Below are 24,119 nucleotides of genomic sequence, written 5' to 3' on the forward strand. Positions count from 1 at the left end.
CTCACCTTAGCCTCCCAAGGCGCCGGATTACAGGTTGAGCCACCAAGCCGGCTTTTATCTTTTTTTAAGACAGGATCTCAGTCAGGCTCGGTGGCTCAGCCTGTAATCCTGCGCCTTGGGAGGCTGAGGTGAGTGGATTGCCTGTGCCCACGGGTTCAAGACCCGCCTGGGCAACTTGGCGAGACCTCATCTCTACAACAAATCAAAAAATGAGCCGGGCGTGGTAGCCCATGCCTGAAGTTCCAGCTACTTGGAAGGTGGAGGAAGAAGGATCGCCGGAGCCCAGCGGGTCGAGGCTGCGGTGGCCGGGAGGGGACACTGCACTCCAGTCTGGGCAACAGAATGAGACTCCAACTCAAAAAAAAAAAGACAGGATCTCGCTCTGTCACCCGTGCTGGAGTACAGTGGTGCAGCCCTGGCTCACTGCAGCCTTGACTTCCTAAACTCAAGTAAACCTCCCACCTCAGCATCCTGCATAGGCTGGGACTACAGGCGCGCCACCATGCCTAAGTTTTGTATTTTTTATAGAGATGAGGTCTCACTGTGTTACCCAGGCTGAACTCCTGGGCTCAAGTAATCCTCCCACCTCAGCCTCCCAAAGTGCTGGGATTACAGGTGTGAGCTACCATGACCACCCCAATTTTTTTTTTTTTGAGTTGGAATCGCACTCTGTCGCCCAGACTAGAGTGCAATGGCCACTCCCGGCCACTGCAGCCTCGACCTGCTGGGCTCTGGTGATCCTTCCGCCTCAGCCTTCCGAGTAGCCGGAATTACAGGTGCGCGCTACCACGCCCGGCTGATTTTTTGATTTATTGTAGAGATGAGTTCTCGCTGCCCAGGAGGGTCTCGAACCCGCGGGCTCAGGCAATCCACTCACCTCAGCCTCCCAAAGGCGCGGGATGACAGGCTGAACCACCGAGCCTGGCTTTTTTTTTTTTTTGAGTAGGAGTCTCACTCTGTTGTCCAGGCTAGAATGCAGTGACATGCTCATGGCACCATAGCCTCTGCCTGCCGGGCTTAGGTGATCCTTCTGCCTCTGGCTTCCAAGTAGCTGGAACTACAGGTGCACCACCACATCTGGCTAATTTCTTGATTTATTGTAGAGACGAGGTCTCGCCAAGTTGCCCAGGCTGGTCTCAAACCCCTGGACTCAGGCAGTCCTCTCACCTCTGCCTCGCCAAGTACTGGGATTACAGGCATGAGCCACGGCCCCGCCCAGCTCTCAATCTTCATCTTACTTGACCCATCAGCAGCACTTAACACTTGATTACTTTCTCATCATGGAACGTTTCCTTCCCTCGCTTTATGTGGCATCAGTTCTTAGTGCTCCTACTCGCTGGCTGCTCCTTCCCAGTCTCCTGTGGTGGCTCCCCCGTCCTCTTGTTCTCCACACGCTGGAGAGTGCCAAAGGTCAGTTCTTGCACCTTTACCTTCCCTTCACTCCCTCAACGACCTCATCCTCTCATGACTTCAAACACCATTTGTACACTAATGACTCCCACATGTATTTCCAGATCCAAACCCCGCGTTTTTATCCAGTAGTTTAGTTCATCGCCCTTGCTGAGTAATGGGTGCCTCCGATTTAAGATGTCTGGAACAGACTCAGCTTCCAATTCTCACTTCCCACTCACCTGCCAGCCCCAGGCTACTCCCTCTGTGGTCTCCTCCATCCCTTCAGAAAGGAAGGCAAGTCTTTTCTTATAGGTGGGGCCCGCTGTCGTGGGAATGAGTCCTGGCCTCTGCTCACACTCCACGTATAATCCACTGACAAATCCTGTCAGCTCTACCTTCAAAATACAGGCATACATCATCTTATGGAGCTTTGATTTGTAGTGCCTCACAGATACTGTTTTGTTTGGTTTGGGTTTTTACAAATTGAAGGTTGTGGTAACCCTATGAGAAAGTCTATCGGTGCCATTTACCAGCAGCATGTGCTCACTTTGTGTCAGCAGCTTTCAGCAATGAAGTATTTTCAAATTACAGTATACAGTTTGTTTTTAAGACATAATGCTGTAGCCCAGTTAACAGATTACAGTGTATTATAAACAAAACTTTCATGCAGTGGGAAACCAACAATTTCATACGAGTTACTTTATGTGGCAGAAAGCGGGTTGATTGGACGCATTAGTCCCTCGAAGCCCGCTGGGATGGCCATCGTAATCAAGTGCCACTTCCTGTAATAGTCTCGGTGTCACGATCTCTGTGTCTTCCCGCTACAACTTGATGGCGATGCAGGCTTACTGTGGTGGTCTGGAACTGAAGCCACAACATCCCCGGGGTGCGCCTGTCTGTCTGCTGACCACGGCTCCTGCCTCCACGGCTGCCCTCCTGGTCTAAGACGCCAAGATACTCACCGAGAGTTCGCAGCAGCCTTCGAACGGTCTGTCTCCGCCCTTCCTCCTCCCTCAGGGTGTGTTCTCCCCCCTGTGTCAGTTCATGTCACAACTGCGCAACACTCTCCACGGGCCTCCCACTTTATAACAAAAGCCAGTCTGCACATCCGCCTGTGAGACCCTGCGTGGTCGGGACCCCTGCTCCTCCCCCGTTTCCTCCCCATACCCCTCCCCCGGTGTCCCGGGATCACTGCCCAGTGCTCCGCCTGCTCCAGGCACCCTCTGCCTTGGGGCTGTGGCCGTTCTCGCCCCTCCACCTGAAGTGCCCAGACACCTTCATGATTCCGTCCCTGGCTTTGCAGGTTTCTGCTCCAGTGCCAAACATCCTCAGAGAGGGCCTCACGACCCTATGTAAAACGGCACCTCCCGCCGTGGGACCCCACACCACTTGGCTTGCCTTCCTCACTGCTGCCCAAATACATTGCTGTCTGTCCTCTCATGCTAGCTGTCAGCTCTGTGAGGGCGGGAATTTGGCCTTCACTGACTTTTTTTTTTTTGAGTTGGAGTCTCACTCTGTCGCCCAGACTGGAGTGCAGTGGCTGCTCCCGGCCACCGCAGCCTCGACCCGCTGGGCTCCGGCGATCCTTCCGCCTCAGCCTTCCGAGTAGCCGGAATTACAAGCATGCGCTACCACGCCCGGCTGATTTTTTGATTTATTGTGGAGATGAGGTCTTGCTGCCCAGGCAGGTCTCGAACCCGTGGGCTCAAGCAATCCACTCAACTCAGCCTCCCAAGGCATGGGATTACAGGCTGAGCCACCGAGCCAGGAGTGGCCACTGCACTCCAGTCTAGGTGACAGAGTGAGACTCCAACTCAGAAAAAAAGAAAAAAGAGCCATGGCCAGTGCAGTGGCTCATGCCTGTAATCCCAGCACTTTGGGAGGCCAAGGTAGGAGGACTGCTTGAGCCCAGGAGTTCGAGACCAGCCTGGGTACACAGTGAGACCTTAAGAAAGGGAGGGAGGGAGGGAAAGGAAAGAGCCATAAGTTAGAGCCTCAGTCCCCTGGGATGCTGTAACAGGATAAACACCTTGGTCATCCTGGACAATGCACACACACATACACCTGTCAGTCCACCCACACTCTAATCTCTAATCTTGGCTCGGGGAAGATCTGGTTCAGTGAAGGAAATGCTAATTAGAAGCAGGACACAGTGTAGGACGGGGCATTTCACTCTGCCTTGTTAGCACCTACCCACTGATTTCCTTTTTCAGGGCCTCAGAGACCTTCCCCAATTGATCAAATCCCTGTTACAAGCTCTCCCAGCCGAACAGCCCCCTCCATCATAGCACTCACCGGGCACCGTGGCCAGGTCACAACCACAGCCATGGGTCTCTGACTAATGTATCCTCTAGACATTACATCTCAGGGCAGGATGGTTTTGTGATTTTGCTTATGCTTGTCTTTCCAGTGCCCGGCACATAGTAGGTGTTCAATAGCTGTCTCTGAATTAACGTATGAATAACTAAGCAACAGAAGTATCCTCCTCATTCTTCCTTTCATACATAAGCTCTATCTATGCTTAAATTTAGCTGTGAAATCTGGGTAAAAAGGACTGACGGTAACAGAAACATTGTGTAGTGCATATCTGGTTCCAGGTCCCGCCCTAGGGGGCAAGCTGTTTTCTTCACTTCTAGCTCCATCCCCTAGCTACTGACTCCTGCTGTACTGTGTGCTGTAGCTGACCCTAATTTCATTTTTATTTATGAAGACATTTTAGTCGAGGTTATACGTCTAGGAATCTAAATCTCTTTTATGATTTTCTTTGGGCCTGCAGCTGTGCTTTTTCATTCTTCCTGCCCTTTCCTAAGGCTAGGTGCTGTTTAACAAATAGCATAATATCTAACTCTGTAAACCCAGTTCTCTCAAGGAGTTACGGTAGACATATATCAAGATTTCAGACAACCAGGAGACCATACTGAGCACTGGTGTCCCCACAGATTATCCTACGAGTGCAGGAGAATCAGGCATCACCTTCAAGCCCTGCTAAAAGCCACTTTACTGAGCAAGAGACAATCAGAAGAAACAACTCAGTGTTCACATTAAATCACGACACAGGATTGCTAGAGGAAAGGGCTGTGTCCGACAAAGGTGTGCGTCTACCTAATGCTGTTGTCCATAGCGACTGCATGGCAACAGGGGTCCTCAGAGTCTTGAAGGGGTCCAGGATTCCACCCAGCCATGGCACACACGACACTCATCTGGCCATCACAGCGAAAGCAATGTCCAACCTCTCGTGAGGGCAACTCTGTCACCGCAGACACCATGTAAAGCCTTGCTCAGGCATGTGGCACTTGGTGACAGGCGTCCACCACCTGGCCCTTTTGGCCGCAACCCTGCTGCTGCTTTGCCCTCGCAGCCCTAGACCTTGTTCCACTGCAGTAATACTAGTACCTGTGTGGCCCTTCACGCTTTACAAAGCGTCTGTCACCCCAGATCGTCCATGCCCACGTAGGGTGCAGTACGCAGGCAGGTCTAAGAAGATAATGTGGCAGTAGTGGTGTCACATAAAGGAAGACTGGCTGGCACCGGCAGGACTCACAGGGCTGCATCTCAATTCGATCACGACGTCATGGGACATCACCCACTGCTAGGGGGTGCAAGGACCCGACCCATCAAACCCAGACTTTAAGAAACCGACTCACACTAACTAAAGCGAACATGAGCCTGAGATAGACACCCGCATGCCTCTTCGATACATGCACAGCGAGACATGGCCATCCCAGGACTAGGCTTTCAGAATGCACGTTGGGTACATGCAACCCCATTAGGGCAGTGGTTCCAACCCTTTCTGCCTCCACATCACACAATATCTGTTAGCGTACACCAGTGATTATACAAACACTAAATGACACAATGGTACAAATACCACATCAAACAATGATACTAAGTGTTATGAAGACTGTAAATTTGTAAAATCACAAATATTATAAAAAATACAAATATTACAAATACTACACGACATAATGGAAACACTAAATGATACAATGAGACCAAATGATTCCAGTACTACTTGGTACACTAGATGTCCGACACTGATACTGAGTGATAGACTGCTACATGATACAGTGATGCAAATATAAAAGACAAACTGATCTCAAATGATACAGGGGGAGATGCTCACCATCTGTTTATGTACAAAGCATCTCGTTGACCTTAAGCCTGAGAAGTGGAGCCACCTGGATGGAAACAACTGCAGAGGTGTGGCTGGCTGCAGAGAGCTGCCCTCTGCTCCGCCCACATGGAGATGGTTCCAGGAGCAGCCTCATGGGCCGGAAGAGATGGACAGAGCCTGGTGTTAGAGAAGGTAGTGACACTGGTCCTCCCACCAGCTGAGAAGAGGGAGGAATATGGCTTTCTGAGCCTCACTGATGCTTCTGCTAGAGAACAACTCCAAAATGACCTGTCACGTGTTTTCTTTTGCATCTGAAAAACGTGGCTGGTCTCTATGCCACTCACCAAATAAGTTGATTGATTAACCAGTCGGCCAGTACTAGGGATAAGATTATGCCTCATTTTGAGGGCAGGTGTAAGGCTTCACGGTGAAACGAAACGCCAGAAACAGAGCTGAAGGCTCATAGCTGGGCCATTATTCCCAGATCTTAACACAAACCAGCCATGGCACTATTCTGGGCCCTTATAAACTGGAAGCTAGATGCCAAAAAGGACTTTGAGGTCAGCCAAGGTGAGCTTGGTGACAGATTCTCCGGATCCTGATAGAACCTGTTGGGCCAAGTCTTTCTTTTTTTCTTGAAGCTGCAAGATCTTCTCTTCCACTGTTCCCTCACACACGAATCTAAAAAACAAATAACCAAACTCAAAGCATCATATCTAATAATAATAATATTCACACTTCTTTTACGCTGTAGTTTCTTAGGTTTAGTTTCTTAGGTTTGATTAAGAACCCTATGTTTAGGGACTCCAAACAGCCTTGACTAAATATATATCCACTTGAAGTTATGTGACTCAAGTGGGCTCTTTAGTTCTTTCTGAAGCTAAGATAATGAAGAGAGTCCAAAATCAACAAAAGCTATCCCTATAAAAAAACAAAACAAAACTACATACAGAGATCCAACTTTCACCCAAAAAGCTGTGTCTTGATAAAGTCAGAAGGCCTTGAGGGTTATCAAGTGTGTGTTAGGTATATGTGCACTTATTTACGTACAAAGTGTCTAATTTCTTAGCTAATTCACACTCAAAACAGGTTTTTTTCCTCCCACTCTCTCTCTCTCTCTTTTTTGAGTCAAAGTCTCACTCTGTCTCCCAGGCTGGAGTGCAGTGGCACGATCATGGCTCACTACAGCTTCTACCTCCTGGGCTCAAGTGATCCTCCAGCCTCAGTCTCCCAAGTAGCTGGGACTACAGATGCATGCTACTATGCCTGACAAGTTTAAAAAATTTTTTTATATAGATGAGAGCTCGCTGTGTTGGTCTAGAACTAACTAAACACCAGACTGGTCTTGAACTCCTGGGCTCAAGCAGTCCTCTCATCTGGCCTCCAGAAATTCCACTGCTGTCATTCATTCACTCATTCAGCAAGTACTGATTAAGCACTTACCATATATCATGTACTATAGGTGTGGGGATAATGAGATGAACATGGTTTTGCTTTGAAGAAGAACACAAGAGACAGACATAAAAATAAACAGCGGTAACAATATGACCTGGTTAGTACTATACTAGAAGCATGCCCAGTGTGCAAAAGGAGGAAAAGGAAACCTGTCTGGGGTAGTCAAGGAAGGCTCCACTGAAGAGCTAACGTGTGACTCACAGGCTGAGCGAGGGTGTGCAGACAGAGAAGTGGGGAGGGCACTCCAGGGACCAGGAGCACGTGTGAAACCACGGCTGTCTTAGAACACGATATGTGGGAGGAAGGTCACGTCGGCCATGTTGTACTGAAAGGCAAAAGCTCCAGAGGCTGGTGGAGCAGATCACAAGTGGTTGTGTGAGGCACGCTAAGATGTTTCGATTTTCCCCGGAGGAAGTGAGAGCCACTGAAGAGGTGTGAGGAGTGGAAGAACACAATTAGCCTGATTCGTTAGGAAGAGCTCTTCGGTGGTGACGCAGAAGAACAGGAGTTAGCAAAGCAGGAGCGCAGGACCTGGCAGTGGGGAGGGTTATCAGAGACATTTAGAAAATGCAATTAGAGGAGCTGGATTTTAAAAAGTGAAAAAGAGGGAGGGGTCTAGCTTCTGGAGACATGATTAGATAAACAGTGATAATATTCACAAAGACAGCAACTACAAGGAATAAGTCAATCTGAGATAGGAGGAAGAAAAAAACAATTGCAGTTGGTGACATTGAGCCACCAGGACACATGATTTTACTTGTCACATAGTGGGTGTGCAACAGGTAGTAGTTTATGAGCCAAATGCACAATGAATAATGAATGAAGGAATGAGTCATAGATAAGAACATGGACACTCAGATTCAGAGAGTGAGTAGGGATTTAGGTAGCTAGGTCTGAAGTTTAGATCTTGGATCTAAGATACAGATTGTGAATGTACCAGAGTGAACAGAATTTCTTTTTTTTTTTTTTGAGTCAGAATCTCACTCTGCCAACAGGCTAGAGTGTAATGGCATGATCACAGCTCACCACAGCCTTGACCTCCTGGGCTCAGGCGATCCTTCCGCCTCAGCCTTCCAAGTAGCTGGGACTTCAGGCGTATGCCACCACCTTGAGCTAATTTTTTACATTTTTTTGTAGATACAAGGTATTGCAGTGTTACCTAGGCTGGTCTCAAACTCTTGGACTCAAGCAATTCTCTCACCTTGGCTTACCAAAGTGCTGGGATTACAGCCGTGAGTGCCTGCACCCAGCCAGAGGGGACAGAATTATCTGAGGTAGGGACAGAGTGAGCAGAGAAGAGAGCTGAAGACAGAAAGCTAGCACAGTCACGATTCATAACCAGAGCAGCTTTAGTAGAGCAACAGGAGTGAAAGCCAGTGTGCAAAGGCTGAGGAATGAATGGGAGGTCAGCAAGTAAAGGCAGGCAGTGGTTTCTAGGAAACTTGGTCATGAACAGGAAGGAGGAAAAGAAAGCCACCGTGAGAATGGAGAGTAGCATTGAGGCAGGTTTTGTTGCTTTCAAAGACAAGAAGATCCCCAGCAGGAGAACATTCCACAAAATGACAGCTTGTGCCCTTCAAAAATAAAAATGTGAGAGTCATAAGACACACAGAAAGACGGAGGGACTATTCCAGATGAGAGGAAACAAAGGCATGACAACTGCATGCTACCAGGATCTGGAATTTTCTTTAGTTGTGAAGGGCATCATTGAGGCAAGTGATGAAAGTGAGTAAGGCCCAGATCAAAGTATTTAATTAATGTCAATATTCTGATTTTGAACATTTGTTTGGGGTCATGTAAGAGTATGTAAGCATACTAAAGTTCTTAGGGATAAAAAAGAACCATGCCTATAACTTACTCTCAGATGGTCCAGAAAACTGCTCATACACACACGCACACATACACCACACAGGCGAACTATCTGGCACTGTTCTTGGACCTTTTTTGAATGTCTGAAACTGGGTCGAAATAAAAGTAAAAAGCCAAACGAAAAAGAGTAGAGCCCTTTCCTGGGCTCCCTTGGCTGAGAGGGTGCCCACCATCACACACAGGCTTGTTCCTCTCCAACCCTAAAGGGCTTGCCCCTTTCCTTCCTGTGGCTTGCCTGAGGGCAGGCACCGGGCGTCATTAGTAAAGTGATCGCCAGACACTTTACATTCTGTTAGATGAGTATTAGTAAGACTTCACAAAAGCAGCAGCTGCAAAGGGTTCTGGGTCCTGGAGACCTTTGCTCACCTGTGTATGACGACATCTTTCTGCTGTCCCACTCGGTAAATTCGGTCACAAGCTTGATCTTCAAGTGATGGATTCCTGTTGGAAAAGAGAGAAAGCTCAAAGGTACTGACACACTAGACCACAGGGGGCAAACCCAGCCCACAGCCCACAGGCCCAACTCAGCCCACAGCCTGCTTTTGTATGGCTATTGAGCTAAAAATGACTGTTAAATTTTTAAAGGGATTGATGAAAACAAAGCAAAACAGAACATACAGATCATATGACAGACAACTCTGTGGTTTGCAAAGCTTAAAATATTTACAGAAAAAGTCCGCCAACCCCTGTCCTAGACTATATTGGTTTAAGACAGGCTAGTGCCAGATAGCTTCTTGCCTACCTTCTAGTGAGTCAGACTGTTAATAACTCTGAGTACTATTAACAGTTGACGACTGTAAGTAACATGTGCAACCAAAACTCAATCTGGTCTACAGCTAGATGACCTTGGGTAAGTTATCTAACCTTGGCCCTCCAGGCTTCAGACTGGAAATATGAGGGCTGGCTAAGGACCTTGAAAGGCTACCTTTTTTGATGTATTTATTTCAAGTTGGAGTCTCACTCTGTTGCCCAGGCTGGAGCTCAGTGCCACGCTCATGAGTACTGCAGCCTTGACCTGCTGGGCTCAGGTGATCCTCCCGCCTCAACCTTCAAGCAGCTGGAATCACAGGTGCGTACCACCACACCGGGATAGTTTTTTGATTTCTTGTAGAGATGAGGTCTTGCCAAGCTGTCCAGGCTGGTCTTCAACTCCTGGGCTCAGGCAGTCCTCTCACCGCCACCGCCAAAAGTGCTGGGATTACAGGCATGAGCCAGGGCACCCAGCCCTCTTTTGACTTTAATGTTCTATGATTCAACTAAGGAAACGTGCTTAGTTTGTTTCCTTCTTTACAAATTCTCATTATCAACTCCAACTTAGTTTCTCATCTTACCCCTTTAAAATCTTGGATAATGCTTCTCTAGCTCAGAAAAAGCCACAATTCCTAGCATGCTTTCCTCACTCACGTGTAGAGGGGCGTCCTAAGTAAGACCTCAACACTTTCTCTGGGAAGACGGTAACAGATTGGCTTGTCTGCACCAGTGTGGACTACCTGAAGAACTCGACAGGGACAGCCCCAGTGACAGGGCCCGGTGCGGCGACCCTTGATGGGTAGAGCTGGGAAACCAAAAACCGACACTCGTTATAAGACGTCCACCCGGAAGTCATTAACTCATTCATCTTATACCTGGGAAGGACGAGGTTGTGCTCCTGACAGTGACACTGCATGCAACGAATCCATTAAGTGTATGACTGACATGATTCAAAAATTACTGCAGGGCACAGTGGGTACGTCTGTAATCCCAGCACTACGGGAGGCAGAGGCAAGAGAATGGCCTGAGCCCAGGGGTTCCAAGACCAGCCTGGGCAACTTGGCAAGGACTCGTCTCTACAATAACTTTTTTAAAACATTAGCCGGGCATGGTGGTGCGTGCCTGGAGTTCCAGCTACTTGGAAGACTAAGACAGAAGGATCACCAAAGCCCAGAGGTTCAAGGCCATGGTAGTCACAATTATGTGACTACACTCTATCCTGGGCGACACAGTGAGACTCCAACTCAGAAAAAAGAAGAACATTTCTTTTTCTCTTCCTTTTGGAGTAATGCTTATTTGTTGAGATTTCCCTGGATCTCAACAAGTATGCCTGAGATACGGTATTGTGGAGAAGAGGTAAAATGTTAGCTCTTAGCCATGAGGAAAAGCTGTGCTCCCAGTTGTCACAGATATAGAGTGAGAGTAGCAAGAAAGGGAGTGAACTACTTTAAGTGACCATCTGAAGCCCGGCTTGCTCGGGAATTGAGGGACGTCAACGAGCCCCACACCCGCTTTCAATCTGTGTCTGGGGACCTGTCTGCAGAGGCATCGCCATCATACAAACAGTGCGCTCAGCATAAGACCTCAGTTTCTACTGTCCCTCTAGCCACTGCCCTCCCTGCTATTCTGTGACAAGTTAAGAAGAATCCAGAATCATTACCAGTGCATATCCAGAAGAAAAAGGTGGTTTCCCCCAGTCAGGTTTAGACCAACACCTCCAGCCAAGAGAGAGATCAGCATAACCTTCAAGAGGAAACAAAACATCAACTTTACAAACTAGATCTCTTAACACATCTCTCCTCTGTCTCAAATTCAAGATCAGTACAGACAAGCAACGTGTTCTTACCAAACTGCCTTCTGATGTTTCAATGCACTGTTATTTTCAAAGCATCGACATTAGGATGCCATCTCCCATGCCTGATCTTTGAGAAGGTTCTTACACTTCTGTGTGTGTATAAGTCAATCTCACAAAATTAACTGTGTGCCTGCTGAAGTATACACGACTGTAATATGGAGCCCTGAGGGTGGTCAGCCCAACAAACTTCCAATTACCAGATGACGTCTATTCCTTCAGTCCCTCCCCTCCATTGCTCTGACCTTCCTCTTGCCTGCCATTCAACCATCATCTAAGTCTTTACTCTCTGTAATTAGAGGTCTTTGCTCTTTCGTGTCCTTCCATGTTTCCTCCTGTCAAAACCTCACCTATCCTTCAGGCTTGCCTCTTCCACAAAGATTCTCCTGACCCCAACTAGCTCTGTTCTTCATCTTCTTTTAGCCCTCCTATTTTATTCTCTTTAGAGTATTTGTGCCCTTTGATAAGTATTCTAATAAAAAGTCTAAGAAATTACCAATACTTGGAGGGATACTATGGATATTTTTAAGTTGCTATGTTATAATTATCTCTGTATCACTCAGAACAGTTTGCTCTTAATTATCCAGCTCTGATGTGACCAGCTCGTACCTGAGGGCCCCTGGAGTGGTTAAATGCCTCTACCAAGTCCATTCTCTGTTTGGGATTGACAGAGCCATCGATGGTGGCGTAAGTCAGTCCTTGCCTCTTCAGGTGCAGGGCCACAACTTTCAGCATGCTGGTCCACTGAGAGACGATGACACTGGAAAGGAGGACAGAATGCAAAACAGCCCCCCAGCACAGATTAAACAAACTTGTCTGCAGGGCTTTAGTACCCCTGTCATGCTTAAGACTAGCTGTCAAATGGAGACAAAAAAAGAACTTCTGCTACCAAGGGAGAGAGGCATGCATATAGGTCACACTACAGATTATACTTCCAATTATTTCTCAATCTGCCCTACAAGTTAGTTACTGCTAAATGAAGTCAGAAAAAAGTGGTAGCTAGACTAAAGTCATGATCCCAGCCGCCTTTATTTGGTGGCCCAGTGCTCGTCCAGAGATCTGTGATCATGCAGAAAAAGGACACCCTACCTATACCAGGCAGAACAGCAGCTGCTAGGGTTCCCCATGTTCCCCATGCTCTGCTTTAAACTTATTTGTTTGTTGGTCTTTTAATCTATTTATTTATGAGTCAGGGTCTCACTCAGTTGCTTAGGCTGGAGGACAGTGGCATGATCACAACTCACAGTAGTCTCAACCTCTAGGGCTCAGGTGAGCCTTCTGCCTCAGTCTCCTGAATAGCTGAAAAAATAGGTGTGCACCATCACGCCCAGTTAATTTTTTAAATTTTTTGTAGAGAAGAGGTCTTGCGATGTTGTCTGGGCTGGTCTTGAACTCCTGGGCTCAAGCAATCCTCCTGGCCTCCCAAAGTGCTAGGATGACAGGCACGAGCCACCACACACGGCCAGTTTTAAATTTGTACACTTAAGTATTTCATATATACAAATGCAGAAGCATAGCACACGTGTAAGGTATAATAAATGACAAAATGAACCTCCTTGTATCCAAGCACCCAGCTTAAGACCATTACCAACATTCTAGAACATTCTGATTTTTCCATTTGTCACTTCCTCGCTTTTCTTAACATGCTTCCCAACTTTTAAACACTCCTTTGGACGCTTAGCTTACCCTGGTCCTCTAGGGATGTCCTTTTCAATCTGCCCCACAATATTTTAAATATAAATCACAGAAAATCTGCTATAATCTCAGTGTTTTCTGCTGAGCATCACTCAAGGTCCTTAATATAAAAAACTAAGATTTATAACTGTCAGCAATATCATATTCTCTTGCTGAATTATGACCAATACTCAGATAACGAAATAACGCACCTCTTTTGGCGTCCTGAATTTCTTCGGATTGCCTCCAATTCTGCCAACAGAGATGATATCTGGAAAAAGGTCACACCAACATGGTGGGCTTAAGCGATTCACTTTTCTCCACGTCCTCTCACCTGATGTACAGAAGCAGCTCCTGGCTGGCCTCCAGGCTCTGGTCTTTCCCTAGCTCACTCTCCTCTCCACAGCCGGAGGGGTATTTCTAAAATGTAAGTTTGTCAATCCCTGCGCAGACTAAGCCTCTTCCGGGGCTTCCCATGAGGACAGGACTGAGCTCCTTCAAAAGACCTGCCAGATCCTGCTACCTGGCTCCTGCTGACTCCTCTGGGTAGAAACTCTCACGACACCCTCCTTGAACGGGACCTAATCACACAAAAATTCCTCCAACAAATCACATCTCGTCGTACCGCTGAGCACTCTGTTCCCTCTGCCCAGAACACCGTTCCATGTCAGCTTCATGTCACTTCTTGGCATCCCTCCCCAACCCCCAAAGTACGGGTAGGTACCCCGTGCCTACGTACTACTCCAGTACCTTTTGTTTTCATTACCACAGTCCTTATCACACTATGTAGTAGTAGCTGCTTAATCATCCCTGGCTTCCAGAACTTGAGAGGCTCCCAGGAGGCAACAGCAGCATATGCCTGCTTTATTTCGATACCCACAACCCTTCGTGCGTTGCTGGAACAGAGAAGGCACTCTCCTAGCATCTGCAGACGCAAGTGAAAGAGCTTCACCCACTTCATGACCTGCTCCAAATGTCACTGAACCTGTCCAGACTGAGGAACGATCATCAAAGCTTCCAAACAAACTCCCAGAGTATTTACAAAAACCCTTAGAAAGCACTTGAGTCCATCAATCTCAGCAGTCAGGAGCGGCATGTGGACGTGGACGTGGCCGTGGCCGTGGAGTGTGGCTGTGCTCCATTTTCCTGACTGCCAATGTGAACCTTCCCAAAGCCTGTGAGGGGTGGAGGGGGAAGAAGACCGAACTCAAGTCAATCAGGAGATGGACACGCAGTGGGTCCCGCTCTGCCGTCAAAGGCTGTGCCACCTCGGAACTCCAGCCCCTCATCAGGAAGAGGAAGGGCATGAGCCAGCCAAGTCCAGAGGTACCCTGGGCTTCTGCATTCAAGGCTGCCTTACAGTGGCAACCCAGGCCGCTCCACACAAGGCTGCCTTCCAGTTCTGACAAACATCCTGATGCCTGGGCAGGAAGTGAGTTACAGGACTGTACCATTTGGACTAGTAGAAAGAAAAGCAAGTGCATCTGTTTATTAGTTTACAATAGAACAGAGACAATGAAGTGCCTGGAGTCTTGGCAAGTTTTTTTTTTTGAGTTGGGGTCTCATCCTGTTGCCCAGGCTGGAATGCAGTAGCATGATCAGGGCTCACCGCAGCCTTGACCTCCTGGGCTCTGGCAATCTTTCTGCCTCAGCTTCCTGAGTAGCTAGCTGGGGCTACAGGCATGCACTACCACACCCAGCTGATTTTTTGATGTTTTGTAGAGATGAGGTCTCGCTATGTTGCCCAGCTGGTGACTCCTAAGCTCAAGCAGTCCTCCCGCCTTGGTTTCCCAAAGTGCTGAGATTACAGGCATGAGCCAACTTGGTGTCTTGGCAACTTGAGGTTGTGGAAGGTGCTGTGACTCCCACATGAAAAAGCTGGCAATGGTGTTTAGAGAAAACTGCAGTGAAAGGGGGAGATTCATGGCCCCTGAATTGGGTTCAAAATTCAGTAGGACAACTCCCTCCTTAAGCGGTTTAAACTATTAATGGGGTGTATGTGAAAACCCCTGTGAGTAAATATTACCTGTATTTTATTAGACAGGGAACACAAACTCTTAGGAATGCAAGTTTTAACCCAGCAGCTAACTCTGAAGGCACCACAGCACATCAACTTCGGCCACATGTGGTACTCTGATGTCCCTCTCAGCTATTAGTGGCAAAGAGCTAGGTCAACATTTTTAAAAGTTCATTAAAAGGCAGCACTCCTAAGCCGGGCTTGGTGGCTCAGCCTGTAATCCCACGCTTTGGGAGGCTGAGGTGAGTGGATTGCCTGAGCCCATGGATTCGAGACCCGCCTGGGCAACTTGGCGAGACCTCATCTCTACAATAAATCAAAAAAATTAGCCGGGTGTGGTACAGTGTGCCTGTACTTCCAGCTTGGAAGGCTGAGGCGGAAGGATTGCCAGAGCCCAGCAGGTCGAGGCTGTGGTGGCCGGGAGTGGCCACTGCACTCCAGTCTGGGCGACAGAGTGAGACTCCAACTCAAAAAAAAAAAAAAAAAAAAAAAAAAAAAGGCAGTGTTCCTTTTCTCAAATAATACCATTCCCCTGGTAGTGACCTCCTTTCTAGTTCAATTTTCAAATAAAGCCTCTGAAGAGAGAGAGGCTGAGCCCGGGAATGGCAGCTTAACTCATTTGTGCTCGCTGACATGAATTTACATCTTTGCAAATTCTGTTTCTGAATAATATACATTTGGTTTATAATCCAAATATAAATGCAAAGTACGGAATGCAAGTCAGAATGGTATCTGAGACAAATACTGGATATACCTGCAACTTTCAGCTGTATTGTGCAAAAGGTAATAATTTAGAAAAGACAATTTCACTTGTGCTTAACGACAAGTTTGCAGCAACCAGCTTGCGATTTTTTTTTTAATTTTCACCCACAATCAGTATTAGGGAAGTGAAAAATGTGCTGGTCATGAAAGTGTTAAGATAGTCACAGAGAGAGAAAAAAGGCCCACTTTCAGGGCATGCACAGTCCAAGCCCACAGAAAGGCAGGACTCCGGTTACAGCATAGCTCAGCCTTCCCAGGACTCCAGCCTTAAAACTCTTTGATGGAAACAGAACCCGAATAACTAACAAAGGCAGAAAACAATACCCACAGACGAAGCCTTTCGCCAGTCCCAGCAGCTGCACTCACATGTACTACACGGTCCCTAGAGTCAAGCCTTTGTTCCTCTCCTTTCAAGCTTTCCTGCAACCAATTGCTCACTTGCCTGGGTCCTATCCCTCGCACAAACCTAGCAGGCTCCCATCCCAGTGATCCATGACAGAAAACCCGCCTCAATGTCGGGAATGTCGCAAATCACTCTCTGAAAGACCACTATGCCACAAGGCTTTAGTGTTCTCTGTGAAATAAGATGAGACTTGGATCAGCTCAAATCAAGTGGTTCTAGCTCTGCCAGCAAGTGGCTAGATCCACCCGGACAAATGTGCTTTCACACAGGAAAGTGTGTGAGGAGTCAAAGTCTCTCTACGAGAACAGAGGAGACAAAGGTACCTTGGTGCTTTCTCGAGTGTCTTCAAAAAGCTCTACCTTGAAGCACATGCCATTAAGAGAGACAGTGGCAGATGGCTCTGTGTCATGGAGTTCGGACAAGGTCAGAGCGCTGAGTTGTTCTTCCAAGGAAAGGACAAGGCCTTCACCCTGTAGTTCTGTTGGATTCAGGGCCTGAGTAGAATAAAAAAGAGGACAGGAAGTGGGGAGTCGGGGTGGCAAGCCTTATTACCTGCTGAGGAGGTTGTGATTGTCTGACATTTCACAGGGCAAAATGCCTTGGAATTTGTCCTCAGTACCTCCTCAGAGAAACCTTGGCTAAAGTGTGACTTTGCAAGTTTTTCACCAGATTAAAAGCAAACTAAATGATAAAACTTTTTAAAGACTTGCCAGCCATATTACATAATCACTCCATTTTTTCCCCCAGTTAATTAAGCTACTGATGGTCAAAATACATTATTACAGCTCCTGACATGAATAACATACTCCTCTTGATTTTGGATGTGCCTCTATCCAATGTAAAAGCAATTTTTCAATTTGTGTAACTAACTGAGTTTTCACAACTGGACCCAAAAGCCCCAATATTGCCTGAGGGCAGAAAACACTAATAATTGAATCAGCTTTAGGGCATTCTGAAATACCAAAGTATTCAGAAATGGCTTCCTTTTTAACAAATGTCATCTTCCATTCTAGAACAAAGTTTATCTAAAACAAACAAACAACAGAAACACACCGTTCTCAATGCCATGGGAATTATCAAGATTAACAAAGATTAATATAAACTAAACAGCCCTCTCTTCTCTACCCCCCCAAACAAACAAAAACAAACAAACAAACGCTATTTCCTTTGATCCAGTAGACTGGATCCCAGTTGCAAGATTCTGCAATCGACTTCTCCAGTGGTCCCTCTGAGTCACCATATGATACCACATAAGGGCTTTTCTTACCGACTTCAGTAAAGAAAGATGACAGCAACACTGGCGGAGTCTCAGCAGCTGGGACAGTATGTGGACGGTGCTGGACCTCTGCGCATCTGCTGCCTCCAAGTGCCCAGGTCCACTGGACCCAAACTCTAAGGCCACTTCCGTAAGGGAAGACAAGTCACAGGAAATGGTACAGGGTTTAAAATAGAGAAATATGGGAAGAATCAGGAACTAAGTTAGACTACTTTAAAAAAAAAAAATTTAAGTCAAGGTCTCACTCTGTTGCCCAGGCTAGCATGCAGGGGCAAAATCATGGCTCACTGCAGCCTCAACCTCCTGGGCTCAGATGATCCTTCCACCTCAGCCTCTCAAGTAGCTGGAACTATAGGCATACACCACAATGTCTAGCTAATTTTTTAAAAATTTTTTGTAGATATGAGATCTTGCTATGCTGCCCAGGCTGGTCTCAATCTTCTGGGCTCAGGCAATCCTCCCACCTCGGCCTCCCAAAGTGCTGGGATTAAGACATGATCCATCGTGCCCAGCTGGGACTACTTTAACCTTGTTTGATCTGAGATTCAGTAATATAGTTATAACACACTTCTATACCAATGAAGCCAAATGAAATGTTGGTTTTCTTTGCATTTTAAAAAGTAGATAGAGAAAACAACTGAAAAGAAGTTAAATAACCAGGTCTGGTGTTTGCAGATGAGTATATTTTACCCCGGTTTGAGGTGAGCTCTCTGATACCAAGGATTCCCAACCTCCATTTCTGTACTTCCCTGACTCCGGGTTCCCATTCTCATTAGTCTGGGTATTGATGGGTGCCCCACATAGCTCACCTCTACTGAATGGATTATCAGGGCTTCTCCTCGACTGGTTGCCTCCATTCTCATGTCTTTTTAGATAGGATTGCAGAGCTGACCTGCCTCACATCAGAAAAGAAAAGGCACATATTATGGTTGTGAAGACCAAATAGGTTTACAATGGTCACTGTCTCCCTGTGCCTACAGCAGGACCTTGGCAAATTATAGAAGTGGACTTGTTTTTATTTTTATTTTTTGAATTGGAGTCTCTGTTGCCCAGGCTGGAGTCCAGTGGCATGCTCACGGCCACCGCAGCCTTGACCTCCTGGGCTCAGGTGATCCTTCCGCCTCAGCTTTCCAAGTAGCTGGAACTATAGGCACGTGCCACTATGCTCGGCTAATTTTTTGACTTATTGTACAGACAAGGTCTCACCATGTTGCTCAAGCTGGTCTCAAACCCCTGAACTCAGGCAGTCCTCTTACCTCCGCCTCCCAAAGTGCTGGGATTACAGGTATGAGCCACTGTGCCTGGCCACAAGAAGTGGACTTGCTAAATGATGCCAAGCTCATAGCAAGCACTAGCCAAAGGTAATGCCAAAGAAATAATTATTTAAAAAGCGAAATTTTTTTTAAGTGAGCTAATAAATATAAAATCTAAAAAAGAGAAAAACATATTTACATCGAAATGAGGGGTACCAAATGGGAGAGAGTAAATCTGGAATTTAGGGCACAATAAGACAAAGTGCCAAGAACAGAAAACATGAAGGATTATAAAACAGTTTTTTTCCCCCAGTGATCCAGTGAAATGCTGGATGGTACCTCAACGGTCAAAGATATAATTTTTCCAACACAGCCCCATGGGGACCAGACTAGGTTCAGTGAACAGTGACCACACCCTATGACTACTCTACAAAGAAACCAGTGAGGAACAGATTCAAAATGTTGCCTTCAATGTGTATATTAGACAGAGGTGAGCTCAGGAGGAAGAAGAAAGGGGAATTAAAGAAACAAAAACAGATATCCAACATATCAATAGTACCATAAATACAGTTTATGGAAGTCTGACCCCAACTCACTCCTAAACAAAGACAGGAATAAAACAATACATGTGAGAAGGTGCTTCTTTATTGCACACACCTTGATCTTGCAAAAAACACACTGTAAACAGTCTCTTCCTCTTCAGAAAGCTTTAAATGGTGCAACTGAAATTTACGCTGGGGCAGTATCACCTGGAAGAATAAACAAAAAAGAAACTAGCATGAGGCTACACAAATTAACTGGATATTACAGAGCAAATTCCCCAGACTGAACTGGAAATCTAGTCAATCCCTGGAATACAGCGTCCCCCATGCCTAGAAACAGGACCGTGCTAAAACACAGCATAACCAGACTGCCATAATGCAAGGCTCAGGACCGTAACCCTGGGGACCCCTCATGGGAAAACGGGTGACTCAGGCCCCTGACGCAGAGCAGATACATGGCTGTTCAATCCAAGACAAGGACATGTCATCCTCCTTCGCTGTCCTCCTGTCCTCCCCCCAGGGACAGGGACAGACTGGCTTACCAAAGGTTTGCCAGTAGAGTCCAACTGGCCTTTTGTTCTCCTCAGCAAAAGGCTCTTGGTTAAGATGCTTAACCGCTCTCCTCCTTTCTTTGAACCGTTGTCAACCTGACTCTTCCAGAGACTGAACTCATCAAATGGAGAACAACGGAGAAACCTTTTTGTTGAGGACGAAGGGCACAGGGCAGGGAAGAAAAGTTCAAAGTAAGATATAAGATTTTTAAAAAATCAGATTTTCGGCTATGTCTGTCATCCAATCATTTTTAAAAGTGAATTTCATAGCAAAGTTCTGCTCCACACATCAAAAAGATCCAAGTCAATAACAGAAATCATGCTATAAGAATGTGAGCTTTTCCATTAACAATGTCTCTGCTGTCACAACAGGACATATAACCAACAGCTAGAATCCTAAAGTTTCAAAGGCTAACAAAGAAATTCCACATCCGTTTATGGCTGACTTGGATAAAAGGAAGTATTTTAAAATCAGCATTCTTTCCTGTTTGCTTCAAATAAATTCTAGTCCTGACCCTAGGCCATGTGTTTAAAAGCAGAAATGGTCCAAAACATTTGCTGGACTAAAAAAAGAAGACTTTTGCTTCCTTTAATTCAATCTGTCCTATATTCTTGCATATATATAGGGGAAGTTCTATATCAGTCAGTCAATCAACAGATATTTTCTCATAAACATTTATTTTTTTGTCCTTTAAGGGTTGACCGGCTTGCCATCTGCTACACGAGATTGTCTGGCATACACCAGAGCTTTATCATGAGACATGAAATCACGATCAAGGGTTACGGACAGGGTTCACATCTACAGATCCCAGAAGGCTACTCACCTCAGCAGTGAATACATATCCAGCAAATTGTTTTGAATGGGGGTTCCGGTGACAGCCCAGCGGGAATGGGCTCGTAGCTTGCACACAGCTACGGACGTCTGCACTCGGGGATTCTTCACATTGTGAGCTTCATCCAAGATAATTCGAGCCCAGACTATTCGAAGCAAAGGTGTTGAGATGCCCTAGAAGAAACACAAGCAACAGTATGGAAAAATGTACATGTCCTCAAGGAGAAAAAACAGCCAAGTATTAAGGACCCACTCTTACCTTAGAGCAGGTACACCAAAGAGTTTGAAACCTAGGAGTAGAACCTCTCAATGGGTTCAAATAAACAAGTCACTAGAGAGTGTCAATCCTTGAGTTTAAGTAAGTTTTTTTCCTTTGGGTTTTTTTTTTTAATATCAGAGATGGTGTTTTGAACCCCTGTCCTTAAGCAATTCTCACATCTCAGTTTTCCATAGTGCTGGGATTACAGGTGTGAGCCAGACCCACCATGCTCAGCTGTAAAATGTTTTCTAGAGTTCAACCGTGTTTGAGCAATAGCTACAGGCCAGGACTGTACTGAAAATTCACTCATGCAATAAGATATTTACCAAATTTTACTGAATTTACTAAAAATGTACAGAATGTCTACTTTTAGACATAGGATGCTAAGCCAAACATAAAAACAGTGGCAACGCTTAAGAGCTCAAAATCTAGCATGGGGCCGGGGTAGTGGCTCACACCAATAATCTTAGCACTTTGGGAGGTCAAGGTGGGAGAATGACATGAGCCCAGGAGTTCAAGACCAGCCTGGGCAACATAGTAAGACCCCATCTCTATTAGAAAAAATTCAGCAGGGGAGAAAACCAAGTAGAAAGATAATTACAACGTGATGTCCATATAGTAAATCCCACTGGATAACGCCATACAGAAAAGTGGAAATCTGGCTGCTGCTGTTCACTGCTGTATTCCTGACACCTGATATAGCACCTGACCTATAGCAGAGACTCAACATTTGCTTAAAAAAATTGAATGCTATGACATATGTAAGCACAAAGTGCTAGCAGAGACAGTCAACCAAATGGGGAGAGGGCAGGAAGGAAGTGGTCCAGAAAGGATTCTTGCAGCAGGTTCAAGACAAACCTGGGGGCAGACGCAGTGGTTCATGCCTGTAACCCTAACACTCTGGGAGGCCAAAATGAAAAGACTGCTTGAGCCCAGCCTGGGCAACATAGCAAGACCTCGCCTCAAAAGTCACAACAACAACAACAACAAAAACCAGGAGTGGAGGCAAAGCATTTCACTCAGAGAGAAAAGAAGGCCCAACCCCGTGACAGAGCAGAGCAGGGAGCCAGAAGTTCCGGGGTGTGACGGAGCCACAGGGAGGGATAAGGTGTGGGGGAGATGGGCGACACGCCAGTAAGCAAGACCCCAACGAGCTGGGCACGCCACTGAAGGAAGCTGGAGTCCATGCCCAAAGCAGTGGAGACCCACTGAGGATTCTAAGACGTTCATTATCTGGAAGAAGTCAGAGTCGGTCCTAAGTTGGAGGAATGTTCTGGAGTCTTTCCAAACAGCAATCTGTGAATAACCTACTGTACTAAGAAGGAAAACATCTGCATCAGACTTGTTCTTGGAATAATACTGTATTTTCAGGGAGGGAAGCCCCAGAATACTGATGTGATAAAGCCTCTAGACCACGTAAGTGAGACCACCCTGGACCGGCCTTCTTCTCGGCCACCACTTAGCCTCTGGCCCACCCTAATACTTGCAAGGGGCTAGAGGGGAGGCAGGGACTGAGGGCTTAGTAACAACAAACCAGTCTACACAAGAAACACAAACAACAGCATGAGAGTAAAATCCAAATACTCTAAAATAAAAATGGCAACACGTGAGGCTTCTTATTCAGGTGATTATTACCCCAACTGCAGCTGAATCCTGTGCCAAATACCAACCATATTGCTAGGGTTGGTTATCAAGAATAAGGGAAACTGGAGAGAGGAAAGAACAATTCCTTTCCACAGATGAAGCATTTAGAGCATTCCAGACCTCACAGGATGGGACTCTTGCTAGCTCCGAGGCTGTACAAGACTCCCGTTAAATGATGTGTGGCCTCAACTCTACTTCCATGGCTGTCCCCAAGCCTCACCTCCACACTGAGGTTCGCACCTGGGATCTCTCCCTCTTGCTTCTTTGTGGGAATCTCCTTGGCCACAAGGCTGTAGGTAGTGATGACGATGTCGTATGTCGAGAGGCTGCACAGACATAACACAAAGCAACGGTAAATGATCCCTCTAAGGACTCTAACAAAGAGAGAGGCGGGGGGCTCTCACTATAAAAGTACCGACGACTGGGAGGACAGAAAGCAGAATTCGTTCACCATGTCCTCAACACACACACACGATTTTGGTAGAGAGGTGCATTATACCCACTTTGCTTCCCTCTCTCTTCCCCGATCATGTTTACAGTCTGCTCACTATAGCTAGAACAGCCCTTCTCTTCCCATCCAGTGAGTGAGAAAGGAAGTCTCTGGCTGGGATCCTATGAAGCTTGACATGCTCTGACCAGGCCAGAAAGGATAGGGTTGGAAATTAACATTTCACAGTGATCTGAAAGGGAGGACGCCCCATCCCAGGAAACAAAGAAACCCTTGAAGCTCTGTTCACCTCACATCACTGCTGCTTTCTCGTAATCATCTGTGATGGGTTTATGAAGACCCACTGAGCTAGCTTTGGCACTTGGATATAAAAATATATGCTGCAAACTTTCAGTTTATCTTGTCACACCCTTTACATGTAAGGATTCTTAATGAAAAGCACAGATCTTTTTCCAATTAAGTTTAATATTGTGCATCTGTGAGCTTCAATAAATACTTTGACAAAAATGATACGCCCAATTCAGAGAGGCAACAAGTTGCCTTAGCATCATATAAAGAAATGTAATTGAGATGGATTCCGACCAGTCAACTAATATATTCTGAATACCAATTAAGTTATGTTCAAGGTGCAAATCAAGTGAGATTCATTTACTTCTAAATAAAAAATTGAACAGGCAACCCCTTCTGGTCCCCTCCCACTGTGGGAGTTTTTCTGTCCTCTCAATAAATTCTGCTTTCTCACTTAAAAAAAAAAAATAGAACAATGGCAACAGTACTCTCTGCCAGGGAAGGCCTGCTGGTCTGCCTGCCACTGTTGTCCTGATACCTTCTGACTAAAGTGACCTTCCGTCATGAGAGCTGGTGTGCTGTAAGACTGAGGTCACCAATCTGGTTGCCCTCTTCTTTTTTGTTTTTTTAAGACACAGGATCTGGGTCTGTCACCCAGGCTAGAGTACAGTGGCAAAACCATGGCTCACTATAACTTCAAACTCCTGGTCTCAAACGATCCGCCCACCTCAGCCTCCC

The 24,119-nt window shown here is 46.4% G+C and overlaps 1 protein-coding gene across 1 annotated transcript in view; it reads right to left on the bottom strand.

Annotated features, from left to right (window-relative positions):
* Nucleotides 1–5,961: 5,961 nt before the first annotated feature.
* Nucleotides 5,962–24,119, bottom strand: part of TTF2 (transcription termination factor 2) — a 47,694-nt gene continuing 29,536 nt past the window's right edge. The window contains exons 12-23 of the mRNA XM_021709874.1: nt 22,866–22,971; nt 20,735–20,916; nt 19,902–20,055; nt 19,475–19,566; nt 18,374–18,456; nt 17,556–17,689; nt 16,612–16,782; nt 13,319–13,377; nt 12,042–12,192; nt 11,241–11,323; nt 9,197–9,271; nt 5,962–6,187 (exon numbers count right to left, since the gene is read on the bottom strand). Coding sequence (XP_021565549.1) covers nt 6,043–6,187; nt 9,197–9,271; nt 11,241–11,323; nt 12,042–12,192; nt 13,319–13,377; nt 16,612–16,782; nt 17,556–17,689; nt 18,374–18,456; nt 19,475–19,566; nt 19,902–20,055; nt 20,735–20,916; nt 22,866–22,971 — 1,435 coding nt within the window. The 3' untranslated portion in view covers nt 5,962–6,042. The remainder of the gene's footprint in view (nt 6,188–9,196; nt 9,272–11,240; nt 11,324–12,041; nt 12,193–13,318; nt 13,378–16,611; nt 16,783–17,555; nt 17,690–18,373; nt 18,457–19,474; nt 19,567–19,901; nt 20,056–20,734; nt 20,917–22,865; nt 22,972–24,119) is intronic.

The sequence above is a fragment of the Carlito syrichta genome, unplaced genomic scaffold, assembly GCF_000164805.1.
Source record: "Carlito syrichta isolate Samal-C Ts95f unplaced genomic scaffold, Tarsius_syrichta-2.0.1 Scaffold287539, whole genome shotgun sequence".
Lineage (NCBI taxonomy): Eukaryota > Metazoa > Chordata > Mammalia > Primates > Tarsiidae > Carlito > Carlito syrichta.